The 21,003-nt window shown below is 43.9% G+C and overlaps 2 protein-coding genes and 1 long non-coding RNA gene across 3 annotated transcripts in view; 1 reads left to right on the forward strand and 2 right to left on the reverse strand.

Moving 5' to 3' along the window:
• The window catches only part of LOC141808998 (uncharacterized), a 44,812-nt gene that overhangs the window by 22,373 nt on the left and 1,436 nt on the right, over nt 1–21,003 (forward strand). Inside the window, exon 2 of the long non-coding RNA XR_012599972.1 lies at nt 20,265–20,449. This is a non-coding gene — a long non-coding RNA (uncharacterized LOC141808998). The remainder of the gene's footprint in view (nt 1–20,264; nt 20,450–21,003) is intronic.
• On the reverse strand, nt 6,157–8,393 carry hoxb5a (homeobox B5a). Its single transcript, XM_074697021.1, has 2 exons — nt 7,679–8,393; nt 6,157–6,404 (listed from the first exon to the last, which is right to left on the reverse strand). Exons 1-2 carry the CDS (start codon nt 8,391–8,393, stop codon nt 6,157–6,159), a joined length of 963 nt encoding a protein of 320 aa, XP_074553122.1.
• LOC141808995 (homeobox protein Hox-B6a-like) lies at nt 13,844–16,380 on the reverse strand. Its single transcript, XM_074695784.1, has 2 exons — nt 15,804–16,380; nt 13,844–14,121 (listed from the first exon to the last, which is right to left on the reverse strand). The coding sequence occupies exons 1-2, from the start codon at nt 16,360–16,362 to the stop codon at nt 13,844–13,846; spliced, it is 837 nt and encodes a 278-aa protein (XP_074551885.1). The 5' UTR covers nt 16,363–16,380.

The raw sequence follows: 21,003 nt of genomic DNA on the forward strand, positions 1-21,003 counted from the left end.
CTCAGAGGACACACACAGAGCACACAGAATGCGCATGAAGCTGCAAGCTTTACATGTAGGAACTGCCCTGTGTACATACGTGGGAAACACACACACACACACACACACACACACACACACACACACACACACACACACACACACACACACACACACACACACACACACACACACACACACACACACACACACACACACATGGCAGAAACAAAAGAGACCATACAGAGCTGCTGTTGCGCCCTCATGTCACAGCCTCTTTACTTATCCCACAAGAAAGGGAACTATGTGTGTGTCACGCGTGTCTTGTCCCGTCCCAGTGTGGGGATCCATGTGTTGGGAGGTCTGAGGGGTTGGTTTGGGTGTTCCTGTATCATCGTTAAGAAGAGGAAGTCGATGAAAAATGAAATGGGGAGTTTTCTCGCCTTCCTGTTTACTGAAATGAAACTTCCTCAAGGACTGTGGGCCACACACACACACACACACACACACACACACACACACACACACACACACACACACACACCATTGTGTTATCTCATACGGAATAAATGGTTTCTGAAACCGGAAAAATCAACTGCGTAAAAACGCACGGGTACAAAAATGGTTTCTGCCTGCCACCACGTACCAGATGAAATTTTGTTGAAGTCCCAACTGAATTTCATGTGTTTCAATTGTTCCTGGCCAATTTAATCAAGGAAATGAATCATAATTTGTTAAAAAAAGAAAAAAAGAAAAAAAAAGTTAGAGATCCTCAGAAACCTAACCCTCTGAAAATGGAAGATTTGATTTATAAGTTTAAAACTGATTTATTTATACCAAAATTATTTTTAAAATCGTAAACTAAACTTTATTTTGGGAGTTGTTTTATTTCAGAAGCAAAGATTTGAATTCCAAAACCGTCAAATTTGAAGTCTTATACCTCCTTCCCCATATTTACAAAGGCATTCACAGACAGGAAGACTTCTACTGTCTTCCTTTTTTACTCCTCCTCTGGTGTCTGAATAATTTATGGTATCCCACACGTGAGTCTAAATAACATTCTTGTGAAGCTGGTGAAAAATCTTTGTGATGGCGGAGGGCAGCGGCAGGAATCCGCAGACTGAAAACGCATCGAGGCGGACTGGCTTCATGATAATAAATGAGAGTTTGAGAGCAGAGAGGGACTTCCGAAAAGCACAATCCTCCTCTCTTATTAGCGCTGTGCAGAGGACGGAGGATTAACTGTGCGGTCGTGGTTAGGAAAAAAGGCTCTCAAACGTTGAGTACTCACTGTAAATAAGAACAGGCTGAGTCTTAGTTTGGTTTAAACACTGAAGAATACTTAGTTAAGTGAAGGAAATAGATACAGCTAGTTAATGTAAGCAGGAAGACAAATACATATACTTTTAAAGGATGTAATTCTCATGGAAATATATTTGTGCATTTGTTAATTCTTGAAAAAAATAAAATAAAGATGATTTTAAAAAAGTGCAGCCAATCCACAATTGAGCTTCTTTAAAAAAGACTCACATTTTACCACTATTTAATTTAAGGGCCAGTCCTCCCTCTTTGAAAGCTTTCAGTCGTAGCTCACGCTTCTCCTCAGCCCTTTATAGATGAAGTCTAGACGAAAGTTTATTCCCTTTTATCATACTTCACTTATTGTGCTCTATGTCACATTTGGAAATGAGCCAGCTCCCCATTAACTTCCTATTAGTCGGCCTCTTCTGGCCGCCATGTTTCGGTTGGTTTTAACACAAAAGGAGAACTATTAATTTTATGCTGACGTCATTAATTTGCTCGACTTTTGAAGCTCTGAAAAACAAACTGAGGACTCAGCAGCACTGATAACGCGGTAGTGAGTGACGGTTTTAAATGTGTTTTTATATAAACATCGAAATGTGAGCTTCCGCCGTGACACGAGACATTAAACAATTCCTATGATGGATCTGAGCTAAAAGAAGCGTGCGCGAGGAGGACAGGACGGTGCCGCGTGACTGGTAGCTGGGCTGGTTGACAGCTCGAGCCCCGCGTCAGACATCAGGGTAAACCAGACAGAGAATGGACTCTGATACTGGACTCTAAAATCCTCCTGTCATTTTTTTAATCATAAATATCCCCAAACTTAAAAAATAAACTTTCTGATCTGTATTGTAAGAAATGTCAGAAAAGAATCGCATTTCTGTGGAATTTACAGGCTGAACTTCGTGAAACATTCTCAGACATGCTCCTTCATATTTACTCCAGAGACGTGAATACCTCCTTGCTTATACACACAAACACAGTTTATTACTGTAATTATCCTAAGACCCTCACCAAAGCTTCTGTATATAAATCCCATTCTAACTCAGTCTGTATTTAATCAGGTATCTGAGATATGAGTCGCTCTGTCAGGGCTGGGATCACGTTTCATTGGTGTTTAGTAGAAATGCTGCCTCACAGAACTCCATTAGGATTTCTAATGGAGAGTTGTGGCGGCACGCTGTCTTATTAGCAATGCTTTTTAATTTAATTGTGATATTATTTCGTCAGCTCTGTGTGCCAGGACTTGTTTCAAATGTTCGTATTGCTGTTTAATCAGACTGCTCTTTGGTGTTTTGGTGTCACGTGTTGAAATCCTTAAATATTCCACATATTTTTATTTCTAGACATCCGTGCTCTGCATTTTTGATTTTCCTCAAAGGAAATTTGACAAAGGAAAAATTAAAATGATAATTACCAACTACATTTTTTTTCAGTTGTTATGTCTTCTTAGTTTGAGGACACAAACTTTAACGCAAACCTTTTAAGATGGTGAAATCTATGTTTTTAATTTTTAATGTAGGTCTGGTTTGGATAATTTTAGGCCTATTACAAATTACGTTGATGTTTCATCTTCGTGGTTTTAGCAAATGTGTGTGTGTGTGTTTTTAATGTCACAGAAAAGGCCAAAGTGGTGGTGTAAAATAACATACAAGGACTCTGATAACGAACCTTGGGAATGTTTGTGTCCCCGCCGCGTTTACACTCACACCCATCCTGCTTGGAAAATGCAAGGGTGGGGGGCGACAAAGATTTTCTTGTGCCCAAGGACGCACATTTGTACATGCGGTGCGTGAGTGTTCATGTATACGTCCTTGACTGTTCACTTCTTGGTTAATGTTTGCACACACGGGCCTTTTCCATCTCTAAATCCCACATTAAAGCTCTTTTACGCACGTGACGTGCGTGCGTAAAAGTGTCAAAACAGACGCACAGATATATGAAATGTTTCCTTTCCGCCAAGAAAGCTGCAGTAAAAGCCTCCTTGGATGAAATGTGAAATCTCTTCTCAACTTGATGGGGATGTATTTCCCTCAAGATCCAGGGGGACAGAGAACATTTGAGTCAGATCAGTTCCACACCTTCAAAAACCACGTAAACAACCAACATCTGCTGCCCTGTGCCTCTTCATCAGCCTTTCATTGAACGCATCACTCAAGCCCCCAAACTAGGCCGTATTAAAGTTCAAGAAACTAGAACCTCACACGCACACACATACACACACAACCAATGTAAGGAAGTTTGCCACTGTGTGTTTGTTTCCAGACAATTCGTGCCACATCTGTGTGCCAGTGCGCCATCATTACGCACGCTCTGAAGCTATGCGCGCTTACATTGGAAACTACACACAAAGTTGGCTCGTGAACACACGTTACATCTCACTCAATCGGTGACGCCACCTCCGTCGCGAGGTCTTGGAGCAGCCACAACATCGAATCTCAAATATCTCATCCACCGGGGCAGCAGCACGCGTTAATACAGCTGCAGTGCAGAGAGAGCGTGAGTGACACGGTAATTACGCAGATCCCTCTCCCTCTCCCTGTACCACCCTTACCCCTCCCCTCTCTACTTAGCCCCCACTTATAGACAACCTTCAAACACTACTTACTGTGCGTCCTGGCTCAGTCTCTCCACCGGGTTTTCCCAGCGTCCACAGCGGCCCAGACCGGAGCTCCCGGGCTCAGCGTGTGAACCGGAGCAGGAGCAGCGGCCGGTAGTAGTGGCCTGCTCTCTCTCTCACCCACACACTCCCTCCCTCTCCCGCTCTGTCTCTACTTTACTGACCCCTTTAGGATCCCCGCGAAGCCGTTAAACCGTCACTTGCTTTCTAGAATGTGAAATATATAGTACATTGTCAACTCCCCAAAACCATAAAACTAACTTTATGGACCCCACGTGACCAGAGCAGAGCCAGTGAGAGGTATCAGTCTGAGGCAGGCCTGATCTTTACGATCCAACTTGGAGATAAAAACCCTCATCCGTTTGACATGTAAATGTCAAAGCTGCCTTCTTTTTTATAGTTTGGCTCAAAGCAGAAGGAGGTTAGCTTTAAAAAAAATATCTCAACACACACACACATACACACACAGGGGAGAGAGGAGATAGCGGCTGTGTCCAGATGAGGCTCGGAGCAGGACCTGGTTTCCCAGCTATCAGCTCAGAAAAAGAGCCGTGTGTGAGCAGAGAATCTGCAGCAGCATCAGCCGGTGAGTTTAAAAGTTCAGCTGCTTGTTTACAGTTGGAAACTGGGCGAAGGTAACTTAATTTGGCCGGGAGCGGCCTCCGTTAGGACGGAAAGGGAGGTCGTTTAGAGAAAAGTGACCAATTTGTCTTTTTCAGGCTCAGGCAGCAAAGATGGAAATTGGCCTGTGTGCATCTGTTCAGTGTGAGTTTAATGCAGCTTGTTTGGTGATTGGTGTGCTCGCTGCGGAGCTCCAGGAGATTGTATTTACACATGTGGCAAAGAGAGGCCCGGGAAACCTAAGACAGGCCTACGGTTATGTGTCTTTACGCACGGTGCAGTTCGGTTTTACCATCTTGAACAGTTTGGTTGTGCTGAAAACTAACTGCTTTGAAAGCTGAGGGCCTCTGATGTGTCCCAGACATATGCAGGAGTTAATTTGTAGAGGAATTATAGATGTTAACGATAAAGTTAATTTTCTAGGAGAGTCAGACTTGGATCACTCAGACTGTTTCTCAGCTATATTAAGTAATGCACCAGAGGATGAAAGAGATCTTTAAGCAAAAATTTCTTGGACATTATATTCTGATTAGAATTTTACTGAGTTTTCCGCCAAGCTAAAGTCTAATATTCCTTTTGGCACATGCGTCTGTTCAGCCATTTGTGCGCCTATTTGGTCCTCGAGGAGTCTGTCTGTTCTTTGAGAGTATTTGAAACTTTATTGTCGTGTTTTTTTTTTTACTCCAAGTTACAAACAAATACAAAAAGCTCATTGGCAGAAAGCATACAGGCCTCACAGGACGGTAGCCATTTCCTTTACATGCGCACACACACTCTCAAACACACGCTCTCTCCCACTCAAACTGCAACTACAGGTAGCCAACTGGTCACATTTAAAAATGTCAATATATATCTATGTACATCCTTTCTCAAACATGGAGTCAATAATTACAATAACAATAATATACAGTTACACTTTTGAATAATAGAGCTATACACAACATTATGGATGGATATTATGGGCTGTTTTGGACAACACTTATACACACACACACACACACACACACACACACACACACACACACACACACACACACACACACACACACACACACACACACACACACACACACACAGGTGAAAGGGGAATCTCAGACTAATACGCTACACTCGCGTTATTGGCTGTAAATAACTTACAATAAGAGCACACATGCTAACTTTAAAATACAAAACATCGCACGTGACATATAAAACGATATTGAGACATCAAACAACAGGTAGTAGGTAGGATGTAGGTAGTTAGGTAGCATTATTCATCCTCTCTTCCGGACACTTCTTTTGAAAAACGACGACAACGAACAGGAACACTAAGTTTTCCCTTTTTTACATGAAAGTACCACAGTCATTATTTTTTTTAGAGTTGCCCTAAAACACCAACGACCAACAACATGCCGACAAATAAAAAGTGCTGCGCTGCTGTACAGTACTCAGGAAGTGTTTTGAAAATCTAGAGTTGGAATCTGCTTGTTTTACACGTTTCTCAGCCACGTCTCCTTTAGCTCCACTCTGCTGGCTTCTTTTATATTTTCTTCAAGTTTCTTTAGTTTTTGTCTCTTTCTCTCTTGTGGGAAGCCTGCACGTGCTTTCCAAAGAGATGGACGGAGGATTTTATATTTTTTTGTGTGTGTAGCTTTTCAGGGTTGGAAGGCGCTGCCAGCGGATGCGAGGCTCATGCTTTTCAGTTTGTTGTCCTTCTTCCACTTCATCCTCCGGTTCTGGAACCAGATCTTGATCTGCCGCTCCGTGAGGCAGAGCGCGTGCGCAATCTCGATCCGCCGTCGCCTCGTGAGGTACCGGTTGAAGTGGAACTCCTTCTCCAGCTCGAGGGTCTGATAGCGAGTGTATGCCGTCCGCGCCCGTTTTCCGTCCGGGCCCGTCATATCTGAGGGTTTGGAGCGGACAAAAGGCTGTTAGGGGTGGGGGTGTCTAGCTGCATAGTAACGGCTGATTATTTAGAAAACACACTCAGTTGGTGGAAAAAAACACAGCACACTTATTTCAGCTCACTATCAAATCCACCACCAATGCCCTACATGTACTGTTGGATGAACAGCTCTCTGACGCACGTTGAGCATTGGCAGTGGCTGTATTTTTATGCACTCTAACTGCACTGTATTCCACAGTGTTGACTCTACAGGTGTTAATATTATTGAGTCAAGCCTCTCACTGCCACCTCACACAAACAGAATACTATTTTCACCAGTATTGTCACCAGATCCAACGTGCGTAAAGGCGCAACAATAATTCAGTCCCTGATTCTGACAGCTCGCTTTCTCGACACATTTTATTTCCACTCCACAGCCCTCGCTAAAAGATTTGCTTTTATTTGTCACATTACTGTTTTCTTTTTTAACCTCCCCTCTTCACCGTTACCCTCTCAATCCCCCCCTTTTCATTCCCTCCAGCTCCCTTCAGGGTTTTATTGCCCCGTCCTCTGCCTCACCTCTCTAATAAAGTTCCCACACGTAATAAAGCTTCACTTTTCAAAGGAGCAACAGCCTCCAAAGCCTTCCTGGCCTCCTCTTTTTTTTTTCTTTTCCCACCGGCTCTGTCTGCGCTCCTCAGCCTGTTGGGCTTTCCTGCCCGGCTTGCTTCTCCCCTGACAGATTTATGACGCTTTTGTGGAATTTGCTAAAATAAAAAAGGGGGAGAGGGACAGAGGGGGACAACCAACTCTGCGTCCCTTGCTGCAGGAGGGAAATGTAGAACGAATTGCAGCCTGGTGCTCTGTCACAACACGCTAACCTCAGCTGGGCAGCTGTCTTTGTTATCAGTTAAAAAATAATAATGACATATCTGCATAATTCTGTCTCAGTGGAGATAAGACACAAACGAGCACGGATAACTTGAATTGTAGGGGTTAAAACACAATGCTGACTGAATCCTGACAGCCACATGAAAATATTAAACTGACGCAGTGGAAAATGCTCGGTGGGGTGCGGACAACAACAAGAAACCTCGGCTCATGCGTGTCAGCAGTTTACTAAACTCAAATCAAGGCAGCAGCGATTTTAAAGTGTGTGTACAAATAAATAAAGAGGCACAGAGCACTACACTGTCACCTTCCCCATGTGTCCAAACATACGGGACTCAGCACTAATATTATCTCCCTGTTTGAAACAAATAATAAGCAGTAAACACTAGAGCAGCATGTACCATGGTTAATGTGCAGCTTTCTCATCCAGGGGAAAATCTGAGGTGTAGCCTCGCTGCCCGTCGTGCTGCCCGCAGCTGCTCCTGCCGGGCAGCCCTCCTGCTTCTGCCCGGACTGCGGGTGCCCGCTCCTGGTTGGCGGGTTGCTGCCGTGCCCGGTGTCCCGGTTGTGCTGCAGCTCCTCTGTCTCTGGAGACGCGTCTTCCAGCTCCGTGAAGCGCCGCGCCGAGCCACCACCGCCACCACCGCCGCCGCCGCCGGAGGAGGAAGCAGAGGACAGGTTTGGGGAGCTGAGATTAGCGCTTCCTGGTTGCTCGGAGCGGGGAGAAGAGCTCTGTCCGCCCAGCTTGGTGTCTCCACCGCCGGATGACAGGAGGGCGTCTGCTGCAGAAGCAAGAGAGCAGCTGGACGGCTGTCTGTAGCTCCTCTCCGACGCTGAGGAGCCGAAACCCAGGGAGTCCCCAACGACCGAGCCGCCCCCGAAGTGTCCTCCGGTGTTGACGGCGCCACCGCTCCCCCCTCCCCGGTTGGTGACGGTCAGGTCCATGCCATTGTAGCTGTAGCCGTAAGAGCCCGTCGCATGGTGCATGGTGGCGGAGGAAGAGTCCCTGTACGTCCCGCCGTTCATTGCGCCGCTGCTGGCTCCATAATTTAGCAGTTGATAGTCGGGGCCATTTGGGTAGCGCCCCGAGAACGAGTTTACAAAGTAAGAGCTCATTTAGGTTGTTTTAGAGAGTTGCAGCTCACAGCTGAGGACTAAGGGGCGCTTGATTTGTTAGATTTCTCTTGGTCGTTATAACGCTGGTACTTTCAACGATTTATGATGTATTAGTGAATTATGGCGTTGCACTGTACTTCGTTTTTAGCTATGTATGCGCCGTCCAAATATGGGGGTGGGGTGGTGTGTGTGTTGGATTGAGGGGTGTGTAAGTGTGTGTGTGATGGGGGAGGTGAGGGGTGAGGTGAGGGAGGAGAGAGAGAGACACACAGAGAAGGAGGGGGGCGGTCACGTGCTTTTGTTGACCAGTCGTAAATTCTCGCCGATGACTTTGGAGAGGTAATTCATGCTCTGAGGTTTCTAATGATGAAGGGGTGGGCGGGGGAAGCTCTCTCTCTTTCTGCTTTTCTCCTCCCCCTCTCCCCCCCTCGCTCCCTCACCCGTTTATTCTGCTGCTGGAGGTGCCGGGGGTGAGCTCAGAGCGCCACCTACTGCAGACATAATTTATTGCACTGATTAAAAAACAGAAGGAGAAGTAGACAGAAAGTAGAGACCGAAAAAAAGTCTGAGAACAGTCATAAAATATTCTCCCTCAACCTGTGAGTGTTTGTGCCTCTCATCAGTCAGGCCTGCTCATTGACCTTTGCTGGGGCTGGAAATTAGAAACCAGTGACCATAAACCAAAACAAACAACCCGTAAATAAAGAATATCAGCCCCTCAGAAAATAAAAAAATAAAAAAATAGAATAACAGGAATAGGTGATACTGCTCTGGACCTTTAGCTCATAGCTGAGGATTTACATCAACTATCTATCCCCCCCCCCCCCCCCCCCCAAAAAAAAAAAACCTAAATATAAAAAAATATAAATAAATAAATAAATAATAAAAATAATAATAATAATAATAATAATAATAATAATAATAATAATAATAATTATTATTATTATTTTTTTATTATTATTATTATCAGCAGCAGCAGCAACAACATTAATAAAAATTATAGGAAGTACATCAAAAAGAAAACAGGATCCAAACCAGTACTGCTCTATTAATGGCACATCCCTGCGTCATTACGCATACTTATGGCGCAGTTATGACCACATGCAGTTACGAAATCATGACACGTGAACTGTCCTCATGAGCAACATTAAAACACGAAAAAATGTAACTTCTCTGCTTTTATATTAAATTTAACCCAATAACTAACATTTCCCTCAATGTTCCAACTTAAATACTGACATAGATGCAATAATGTATTGACAAATATACTTTTTTCTGGGCTATCATCTCTCTTGTTTTTCCACTCAGCTCCCCTGCAGCATGGTTCAACCTCACCAGCATGAAGACTAAACAGAAATATTCATATTCAGTGTTTTCTTCTTCTAGCCTAGAAAGAGCAAACCCCTCACTCTGACTTTGACCACACAAACACATGAAGACTAACATAAGAAAAAAAACTTCAACAGTGGTTATAAAGACAGTGAGACTTGACCTACTGCTTTCTTTCTTTCTTTCTTTCTTTCCTTCCCTCTTTCTTTCTCCCCCTCCTCTCCCTCTCCTCTTTGCAGCCTCCCCTCCAGCTGCAGAGGAGGAATGTTAAACCTGATCTGTGACGTCCACACTGGATGGAAATCTGCTGATTTATGATTTGTTGATTCCCGAGTCGGGATGCATTTCAGCCGGAGTGCCTCAGAGAGTGTGACTGACTGTTTGTGTGTGTGCGTGCATGTGTGTGTATGTGTGTGTCATAGTAGGCCTCACTGTGCATGTTTCATTCTCGCTCTGACACACTCATGTTCATACACACAGGCTCAAACTTGGGACAGATGAAGAGTTCCAGATTTGTGTGTGTGAAATGATACAAATGAATGTACTCTGTTGGGAATGTGTGTGTATGTGTGTGTGTGTGTGTGTGTGTGTACTGTCAGGCCACATTTCAGACACTCAGCTGCTCTCACACTGAGTCGACAACACAAACCAGCAGTTGCAGTGGAAATGATCTTGAATAAGATGAGGATCCAGGCGGGTTAAAACAACAGAAACAGGCTGAACGTAGCACACAGAGATCAGGTTTATGATCTTACACACACTTTTGATATCAACACTAAATCAGCTCTGGCTCTGAATATTCGCAGAGGCCAAAGTGTCTCAGTAATGGCCCGCAGGCTGCAGAAACGATGCGGAGGAGGCAGCGACCCAGTTGGCACAGACCTCTGAATACACTCCCTTCGTTATATTTAGATTTTCACCATCACACTGAATATTTTTACCATGTGAAAGAGTCTGTAGTCCAAGCTCAAACCACAGGCTCATCTGAGTGAAAACCACAGCCATGATCTACCTGGTTTTTGTGTGAAATACAAATTTCTAATGATGAACATTAAAAAGTGAAAAGTGACTTTTAACTTTACTTACAGGACACTCTGAATCCTATTTTTGCCAACTCTTAACATAAGCTGACCTTACACCATAAGGGCTATAGCAGCCGCAGCTGTAGTCTCACTCTGACATTTAGAAATAAAGCCATTCATACAAACTGCAGACATGTACTTTTAACCATGAACACAATCAAAAGTTATCCGTAGGCTGCTTCAATCCTCATTCGGTGAGGCACACTGATTCTGTTTGGGAGATTTCCTCTGAATCATCTCAGAGAGTAAAATCAGAAAATCCTGAAAACTTAAACCTTGCAAGAACAAAAGTTTGAGTGCTCATGTAGCTGAGACAAACTATAGCTCTGTGTAAATGAGCCCGTGGGTCAGGGTGGAAAATCCTCTCTGTGTTACACATGAAACATCTGCTGCTGTGCACAGCTTCTTTACAGTCATGACCAGAGTCTATGACAAATACATGACCACTACATGACAAGCTAGAGCTATGTTTTGGTTTTAGATCTTCTGTAGAGATGATTCAAAGCCAAGACAAACTCTATTTGCTGTGTTACACCGTGTAATATTTATAATAACAATAATAATGCACCCTGACTGGATCTCCAACCACAAAAAGTTGAATATATTCTAATTTTTCTAATTTCTCACAGTGCTAATTATTATCTGAGAAGCCAAAATGCTGCCGAGCTGATTCCAAACTGAATACTCCCACACGGCCTCGCTTCTGTCTGGAAAACCAACACAGAGTGTCTCCTTTAGGTACACACTTTAATATCAGCTTCAACTGGGAGCATGTTTGTGCACTGAAAAAGCATTACTGTCATTTTATCACATAGAAATAAATGTAATAAATAAATGCTCAAATAGCTGCTTCTGAAAGTTTGGTTCTCATGTAACAACTTTTTGTCTATACATATATAACTGACTGTGGTCATCATGCTCGTGCTCTGTTGACAGTTATAGAAGAATCTACATACACACTCTTCATAAACGGTAAGATAGTGCAGACACATTTCAAATGACTACATTTATAGGTGTCTAATAAAGCTGCAGGGGTTTAAGAAGTACCAACAGTCAATCCTCCAAACTTTAGATCCTTAAGATCTGAAAATGATCTGGCAAAAGTTGAACAGTTTTACAGCTCTTATCTAAAATATGAGTAGAATGTGAGTGAATGTTTCATTTTATCCCAGGAGACATTTGGAGCAAAGATGCAGATTGATGAGGAGGTTTAAAAATATCCTAATTTGGCTGAAAGCACAGTCACTTTAGATTTAACTGCAAAAACGTGAGTTTTTTGTTGTAGCACCAGCTCCAGGGAAAGGATTTATTTTTGGCGAAGATAATTTAAAACCTCTGTGCAGAATTTGGTGTTTCATCTTAAAATTTTATACAGACCAATTTTATCATTTGAGAAAGAGGATGAAAAAGCCTTAAATCTATCTGTAATATAAAACAAGCAACAGTCTAATTTATTTTAAATCTAAAACTTTTTTCTTTTAGTTTTCTTTGTTATGTTGCACACATTTTGACGTCCCGGAATTACTCCTAGTTTTTTTGTGAGTTGTTGGAGATGAAAGCGTCCATGCGTTCACGCGGATACATCACTGAGATCCCGTGAGAGCTCAAGGACCCCGCGCGCCGGTCACTCAGAGGACACGCAGAGTTCAAAGGGTCACGAGGACATTGTCCACTTTGTCTGGGTGAAGTGTGTGTGTATACGTGTGACGTGTTTGGCTGGCCAGCTTGAGGACAGGTCAACTTTCTCTCTCCCCCCTCGCTCTGGTCATTAATTAGTTCAGCCCGCCATCAGCAGCAGCTCGCGCCCCTTGTCACTTCCCCCTAAAACATCACGTGCGCTTCTACCCACAAGATGTGTTTACCTGTAAGCGGCCTCGCGGTCTGCAAGGCATAAATTTAGACCTGCTAAATGATATTATTAAACTACAACTGATCGTAAATCTTAAACTGATCAATAAATCAAAGAACAGCCTCACTACGATAATTTCTTGACATTTTATTGAACGTTTTTTTCAGGTAGTTTACGTAATTACGTGACAAAAACACTAACATAAACAAACAATGTAAAAATCCATAAAATATACACTTTCCTGAACGTTTTAGGTAGTTTGGAGAATAACATCAGTAGGTTAACACCCCATCTACACCCCCTACCCCCATACTGAAAAAGTAAAACAGCTGGACAGCTTAAATTACCCCAACCCCATCCACCCACCCACCCAAATTTACATTATCTTCACCGTACAAGGTGTGTTTTTTTCCTATACAGTTTAAATATGAACAACATATGACACAGGCCTACATACACTTCTCAGATAGCCTTTTCCTCTCACAGTCTGTGTGTGAGAACGTGTTTGCACGTTAGGCTAATTAAAGGTATAATACACACAAAACGTTCAGAAAATTAAAAAATATATATATTCAGGAGGGGGAAAAACCCGAGGAAGAGTCCAAAAGCTTCAGAACAAAACAAGTGCCAGCAGACAAAAGTACATTTTACAAAATAAGAAGTAGGTAGAATACGAAGTTAGGTAGTTTTCTTTTGGAATGCAACAAGAAAATGTGTCTCACTTAACTGATATCCTAAAACATTTCGGACGACATAGTTCGTCCCTGAAATGGACTTATCCTCTTTTTGCTCCTTTTCTCTTATTTGCATTTCTTAATTTTATTTTTCTCTTTCCTCAGTCGCACAGTCCTCCCTTGAGAGCATCTTAGCGCTTATTACCAATTTTAAAACAACAGAGATAACATTTCAGTCGATAGGTAGTTGGCGATATAAGAAGGATAAAAAATTATTTTCCTCCTTTTCCTTCTGTCCTAAATATTTCAGCCCTGCTCCGGTACAAAAAAATTTAAATAAAACATAGGACTCTTTCTCTCCTGCTGCCTTTTTCTTACTTTCCAAGAGTTTTTACACCAAACAGTCGTCCGGACTTCAACTCTAAGATTGAGAGGGAGAGGGATCAACCAGCAAGTCATTTCTTCCTTCCTCCAGCTTCCTCTTTTTCTTTGTCTCATCAGTTTATTTCTCCTCTTTCACTCCGTCCGTTTCTCCTCTTCCTCTGTTCCGTTCACCGTGGAGGAAGAGGAGGATGAGGAAGAGGAGTTGATCAGCTTGTTCTCCTTCTTCCACTTCATCCTCCGGTTCTGGAACCAGATCTTGATCTGCCGCTCCGTGAGGCAGAGCGCGTGCGCGATCTCGATCCTTCTCCGCCGCGTGAGGTATCGGTTGAAGTGGAACTCTTTCTCCAGCTCGAGGGTCTGATAGCGCGTGTACGTCTGACGCCCGCGCCTCCCGGGACTACCGAAGGTCCCTGAGAGAAGAAAAGAGAGAACAAATATTTTAATACAAGAGATTCACCTGAAGACTTTTCTTTTCTGTCTGGAAACATAACTCCTGCTCAAATCTTCTTGTATTTTTCCTGCTGAGAAGTCATGATTCACAAAAGTTCTAATTTGTTCTTTCCGGTCCATTTGAAAAGTCACAATTCGCTCCCAGAGTTTCTCAGATCTCTGCAGCTTTACAACCGTTAAGTGTTCCCTTCAGAAAAACTGAGACTTTATTTCATCTGTAGAGAAAAATGGAATTAAGAATCTGATTTGATGCGGCACTTAACCAAAACTCTGACAAACAACAAATGAATTTATTAGACTTCAGGGAATTACAACTTCGACTTTTACTTTAGCGAATACCATTTTTCATCAATAATGATCATAATAATAAGGATAAAATAATAATAATAACAGCTAAAGGTTATTTTTCAGTGGGTTTCCCCTCTCTGAGGATCAGTCTGCTGAGCTGGATAACCCTCTCTAACAGATTTTGGCCCCCGGTGGTAAACAAATCGCCCTGTTGTCAGTTCAGCAGCTTCAGTTTCTGTATCGATCCATGAGAGGCTCAGAGAGCGAGCCCGCTCATATCTAAAGCTCACATATCCATAAATAAAGAGTCAGATAAACTGGATTATGGAGAAGCTCTCGGGAGTTTGTGTGCCACTCTGTTCTCTCTCCAGCTGCCATTTACATCCTCAGCCTGTCATTTCAAGGTTTTATTCTTTCTTTTCTGCGGCTGAGCCTGTTTCCACCTCATCTGTCATAAGTCTGAGTGTCCTGCAGGGCTTCGTACAGCAGCAGCTCTGTATCATCCAACATTAGTCACTGACCAAACCGGACAGTGCACATTGACACCCGGGTTTAATACGGCTCACGACAATCCTCTTATACTCTGTTTTCATTAAAAAAGTTTAAATAATGTTTGGATAAATCAGCACTTGCTGACCCTGCACGACTCACTTTGAGCACGCGCGTGGCCGTGTCCTCAGGCCTGTTTATGAGTCTAATATCTAATCTGCTCGGTTATGAATAAACAGCGCTCAGTGTGTCTGCGGTTGCAAGGTTAACAGAGCAGCCTCCATGTAAGATAACAGGAGCTGGGGCTGTTACTCCACTCTTCCCTTATCAGCTTTGTTAGAAGTGCAGTAAAAAGGAAATAAATAAAAGGCATTGAATTGTTTCAGTTTTATTTTCATGCTCTACCCTCTGTGCTCCTCCTCCCCAACCCGAGCAAAGGAAGAGAAACCCAAAGTTTAAAAAACGGAAAACACGAGCATAACCCAGGGACAGTGAAATAGATGAAGTGTTTGTAGAAGCAGCATGCTTTAAGTTTCCTCTCTGCCTATCTGTCTCTCTATCTGCTCCCTGTTTTCACCCACAACACTCCCTGACAGCCTCTTCCTCTCAGCTTTCTCCCCCGCTCGGTAGCTGCTCCGGTCAGCAGGTCACTACAGTAACAGGAGCTACAACCCAAACAAACCCGGTTTATGACGGACAATAAAGAACTGAGCACATGACTGACTGACAGGCCAACAAACGGGATCATAAAGCAGCTCGTGGGAGAGGAGGAGCAGGAAGAGGAGAGAGGGAAGACAGCAGAGGAAACAAACGTCAGTTTTATGACGGGATCATAAAATATGCAGAAAGAGAGGAAGACACTCACCGTTACACGAGTTCATCCGCTGCATCCACGGGTAGATGGGCGCCGACGCTCCCTGCTTGTCATCCATCGTTTCACCGAACAGCCCTTTACCGCTCAGCCCCGCGCACTCGGCTTTACGGTGCATGCCGTCCTGTGCCAGGGCGAGCTGGTGCTCCTCCAGGCTGCAGGGGTGCTCCTTGTCTCGGTAGAAGCTCGTAGCTGCCGCTGCGGCCGCCGCTGCCGCTGCTGCCGTGGCATAGTCGCAGGTGCCTGCTCCGCCTGCGCCCCCGACACCGACCCCCGCTGTCGCCCGGTGCCCGCCGTAAGCTCCGTTTGCAGCCTGCTGGTAATAGGAGGACGCGTAAGCTTTCTCCTGGTGCACACCGCCGCTTGCGCCGTACGCCACGGCAGCGGCGGCGGTAACGGCTGCCGCCGGATAGTGCCTGAGCGGGTGGTCGGCTGCATATCCCGAGGAGTAAAGCGGAATCTGACCCAGGAACGACTCCGCTGTCGCCTGCCCACCGCCTCCCGTCCCCGGTATTGTCACCGGGAAAGAGGAGTTGACAAAATAGGAACTCATCGGAAGAAAGTGAAGAGGAAGGATGAGAAGAAAAGAGAGGAGAAAAGAGGAGAGGGGAGGACAGGAGGGCACGAAACAAACACAACAAGGTTCACGCGCTGAAGAAGGAGGAGGAGTAGAAGGAGGCTAACTGCTAACGGCTAACGGTTCTCCCTCCCGTCCTCCTTCCTCTGCCTTCCCCTGCCTGCACTTTATGATTTGTTGTGTTTTATAGCCGACAGTCCGACGGGCTGCTGCTATCACTTAGTTTATCGCAGATTGGGAGGAGGGGGTGAGGAGGGTGAGGAGAGGGGAGGTAACTGGGTGGCTGAGTGCCAGTGTGGGACACAGAGAGAGAGAAGAGGAGAGAGAGACTGAGAGGAGGGGTGAACAAGGCAGAGAGAGATTTAGTACGTGTGTGTGTGTGTGTGTGTGTGTGTGTGTGTGTGTGTGTGTGTGTGTGTGTGTGTGTGTGTGTGTGTGTGTGTGTGTGTTTGTGTGTGTGTGTGTGTGTGTGTGTGTGTGTGTGTGTGTGTGTGTGTGTGTGTGTGTGTGTAGATGGTGGGATAGGGTGAGAAGCGGGGATGAGGGGGAGGCAGGGACCAGCTGACCTCAGACTGACCAATGAGGAGGTTCCGTGCCTGGCATTCGTTCGCCCCTTTTCCTTTCGTTGAAGAGAGGAAGAAGAGGAGGAAGAGGAGGAGGTGGGGGGGACTGGGAACTACCGAGCCCCCCCCCCCTCCTTCTCTTTTCTCTCTATTTCCCTTCTCCAATTTCCCTTTCTCTCTTTTTCTAATTCTCATCCAATCTCTCTCGTATCTTTCTGCGGTTCCCGGTGAGATTGCGCAATCACACCGGAATCCTCCGCGCGTTAAATTGATTCTTTCTCTCCCTGTGTGTTCCTCCGTCTGTTGTGGGACCCATAAAAACCAGCAGCTCTCTCTGTTACACACACACACACACAGAAATCCACACGCGCACGCGCAGCCCCTTGGGGAGGGTTGCTGCTGCACCACCAGAGGCACCCGAATAATAAAACATATTCCCGGCGCTTCGCGGGTAATACCGACCGCATTAAAATGAATTTGGAGAGTGTAAATCACTGCTGGGGGCGCGCGCTGCCTGTGTGTTTCTGCGTGCGCGTGGAAGTGAGTTAGCTCTCAATTTAAAGTGTATGAGGGACGTGTTTGTGTGGTTATAATTGGTATATTTGGCTGTATGGCTGGATTTACGCAACCCAGTCAGCTCTCTGTTTATGTGAGTCTGCTCACTGCGCCTTTTCTCTCCATCAGCGCACGGCTTGGTAATCCAGGTGACTTTCTGAGCAATAATCTGAAGCAGTTAGAGTTGTATTAATGAGAGAGGCCCATGTGGCCCTGCTCTGCCCCGTGTTCTGCTGTATAACCGGGGCTCCCTTCCGGGCTGTGGTGTCTGCAGAAAATTAGAGCTGAAGTGTTCCAGTTGTGTTGTGCAGGAGTCTGTTTAATCAGCGTGAGCGGGTGAATTATTCTTTTCTGCCTCTGTGACACTGATTAGGATGAAATGTAAAAGGAGAGGAGGAGAGGAAGGAGTGGAGAAGTTTTCCTGACCCTGATTAGACCTCAGCTCCGCGCCTCAAACTCTCTCCACGAGGGTTATTTATATCCAGGTGAAAAACTGAAATACATTTTATACAAATGAGTGTAGATTATTCAAAGTCTGGTAAGAAAAAACGGCTGTCTTTTTTTCCTTTTTTTTTTTTTTTTTTTTTTTTTAGATTTTATAGCATTTTAGCAGAACCCATAAAACTAATTTGACTCAATTTTAATTGCAAATGAGCCCTGGCGTGTTTTATTCTTTGATTTTAACGCAATTAAAATAAATTAAATGAACTCAAATAATAAAAAAAACACTCCACCATAATATATTTAAACAATAACGCTCCATTGAAATTGTATTTTGTGATTGTTTTTAATTTAAAATTTTATTATTTTTTTTCCATTATTATTTAAACACATAGACAAAGGCCTTATTGCATCTGGTAAATAATTTAGGATTTTTTTTCCATTAATGTTTAACATGATGCTATAAATTCAAGGCTGAAACAAATGATTCTTTAATTAAAATGTAGGTTTTTTTTTTCAATGGCTGACTTTTTTTTACAGCTTTGATACAATAACCAGTTATTTTTTTATTTATTCAGAAAATATGCATTTGAAAGCCAAGCATAAAATCAGTCTATGAAGTATATAGAGGAGTTAAAAACGTCTTACGTGCTGTAGGCCTGCTGCTATTTTGCTCCTTGAGTTTTAAGGTGATAATAGAAAGAAGGAGAAAAAGAAACAGAGAGAACTCGGATATCCTACCCTTCTAGGACTGCCTCTTTTAGACTTTTCTTCCAGAGAGAGGGAATCAAAGAGCAGCTCAGTCGGCCTGCTTTTCATTCACCCTTCCAAACGGAATATGTGTCGCTGAGGTCGTAAAATAACCGCAGCCATAAATAAGTCTCCCTCTCTGTGTTTCCCCTACAGGCTCTGACTTGTCTGCAGACAGACCGACTGACAAATAGAGACAAAGACTCTATTTTTACTTTAACTTTACTCCCTCCCTCCCTCCATCTCTCCATCCGTGTCCCACTGCATGTCTGCTCTCAGTTTGGAGGTCCGAGGAAGGGACAGACGAGAACTTTAATCCTGGACACACCATCTGTGTCTGAATGTGTGTGTGCAGGATTACACAGACACACATGGGGAATCTGTATTATTTTACTTTAATTCCTACCCCCCTCCTCCTCCTCCTCTCTCTGGCAGGGCAGGACGCTCTGCTTCCTCTCGGCTATGTGGGAACGGGAAACAGCCGCATTGTGCTCGAGCTGCTGTGGTTTAATCATTAATGAGCGCAGAACACGCATGATACAACACACACACACACACACACACACACACTCACAAAAAGGTAACATTATTTTCTAATACCTGAACACACATAGCCTGTTATTATCACGTGACTGTGGTTTTGGCATGGTGTCAGTGGTAGCTTGGTGCTCAGCAGCCTGCAGGGCTGAATGTGAACCATGAATCTGTGAATTATGACTTTCTGACAGCAGAGTGACACTCTGATTTATCAGAGATTGTGACAGGGTGAGAGTGAGCGGCAGTGGATTGATAAAGTTGTTAAAAACGTGTTTACAGTGTGTAAAATGAAACGCTAACACGCTGCGTAAATTAACGACAGCTCTCAGCAGGTGACGCTTAAGTGTTTATTGGGAATGACGCTTTATGAAGCACAATAACACGAATATTTATCTGTTTGGAAACACACACACACACACACACACACACACACACACACACACACACACACACACACACACACACACACACACAAAGAAAAAGAAAAAAGGAAAACAGACTTTAACTATAGAGGGGAAGTTTATTTTTGTTACAGGTGCAATTGTGAGCTCATCAAGTGTTGTCTCTTAAAGCCAGATTCATCCCCTTCAGAGTGTTTTAGTGACGTTGAATTAATCCTCCAATCTTAAGACTTGTAGGTTTGTTCACTTTGTGGCTTTAACTGTTGTTTTCAAGTTTAAGTTTGGGGTCTTTGTTTTAATTGTAGTGGATAGAAAAAGAAATCATCCAAAGAAATACAGAAGAAAACAGGATGTTATAAATCTGAGACTACATACAAAATACTCGAAGTTTTAAGACTTTTTAGTAAACTTCTCTAAAAGCAGCTGCTACATATTTGTCTCCCTTGCCCTCTCTTAGTTATGTAATAACTCAGTGACAAAAAACTCCTAGTGCTGATGTGACATCATTAGCAGCACCTGAAGGCATCAGTGTGACCTCACTCCCGCTTCAGTATCATGTGACTAGTAATGCGCACGTTAGCCTAGCCTGCATGCTAACTGTCTGTGTTTTTACGACGTCTTGTGTTTTAAGGCAGGTGTGTCGCAGTCTGGGAGGCCTGAGGAAGAGGAGCCACAAACAAACGGCCGCAAATGGAGAAAGAGGAGGAGGAGGAAGACACTGAGGAAGACTCCAGGCGGAAACGGAGGCTGTAAAGTGTCAGCTGAGTTTGAAGCAGCACAGAGGGAGAAGCAGAGGAAGATAAAGACATGATATAGGTACATACCAGCTGTCACTGGGTTGTGTTTTTATCACCACTTTCAGTTTCCTTCTGTGGATTAACATTCTTCAGTTTTGTCAGGGTTAAGTTGAACCCCTCTGCTTGCCGTAGATAAAGAGTCTAGTGAGACGAAGTATGTGAAGAAGGTCGTTTTTACTCCTTCACTTTGAGCTTTTCTGGAAAAAAAAACAGGAGTCAAATATTTTACATTTCGACACCAAAGTTTTTCTTGTCTGGGCTCAAATTCAAAATATTTTCCCTCTTATTTATTTGGCGGAAAACTAGAATGACAATCGTATTAATATTGAACAGAACGTAAGAGGGAGACATTTAAATTTTCCAACACGCGTCTGTCAGTAGGATTCAGCAGCAGTGAAGAAAATAATCAGCCTCATCATGTTTTAGTTTGTTCAGGGATTTAATTTGCAATGTGTGATAATTACAATCTGCGGGACTTTCATAAGGTGTGTAAGCATGCGCAGTAAATCGTCGTGGTTAGCTGTGATTGAGCTGCAGAGTAAACAGAGCAGAGCCGCTGAAGAACTCCAGGAA

The sequence above is a fragment of the Halichoeres trimaculatus genome, unplaced genomic scaffold (assembly GCF_033239565.1).
Source record: "Halichoeres trimaculatus isolate MK-OKI-2021-1 unplaced genomic scaffold, fHalTri1.1 fHalTri1_scaffold_20, whole genome shotgun sequence".
Classification (NCBI taxonomy): Eukaryota; Metazoa; Chordata; class Actinopteri; order Labriformes; family Labridae; genus Halichoeres; species Halichoeres trimaculatus.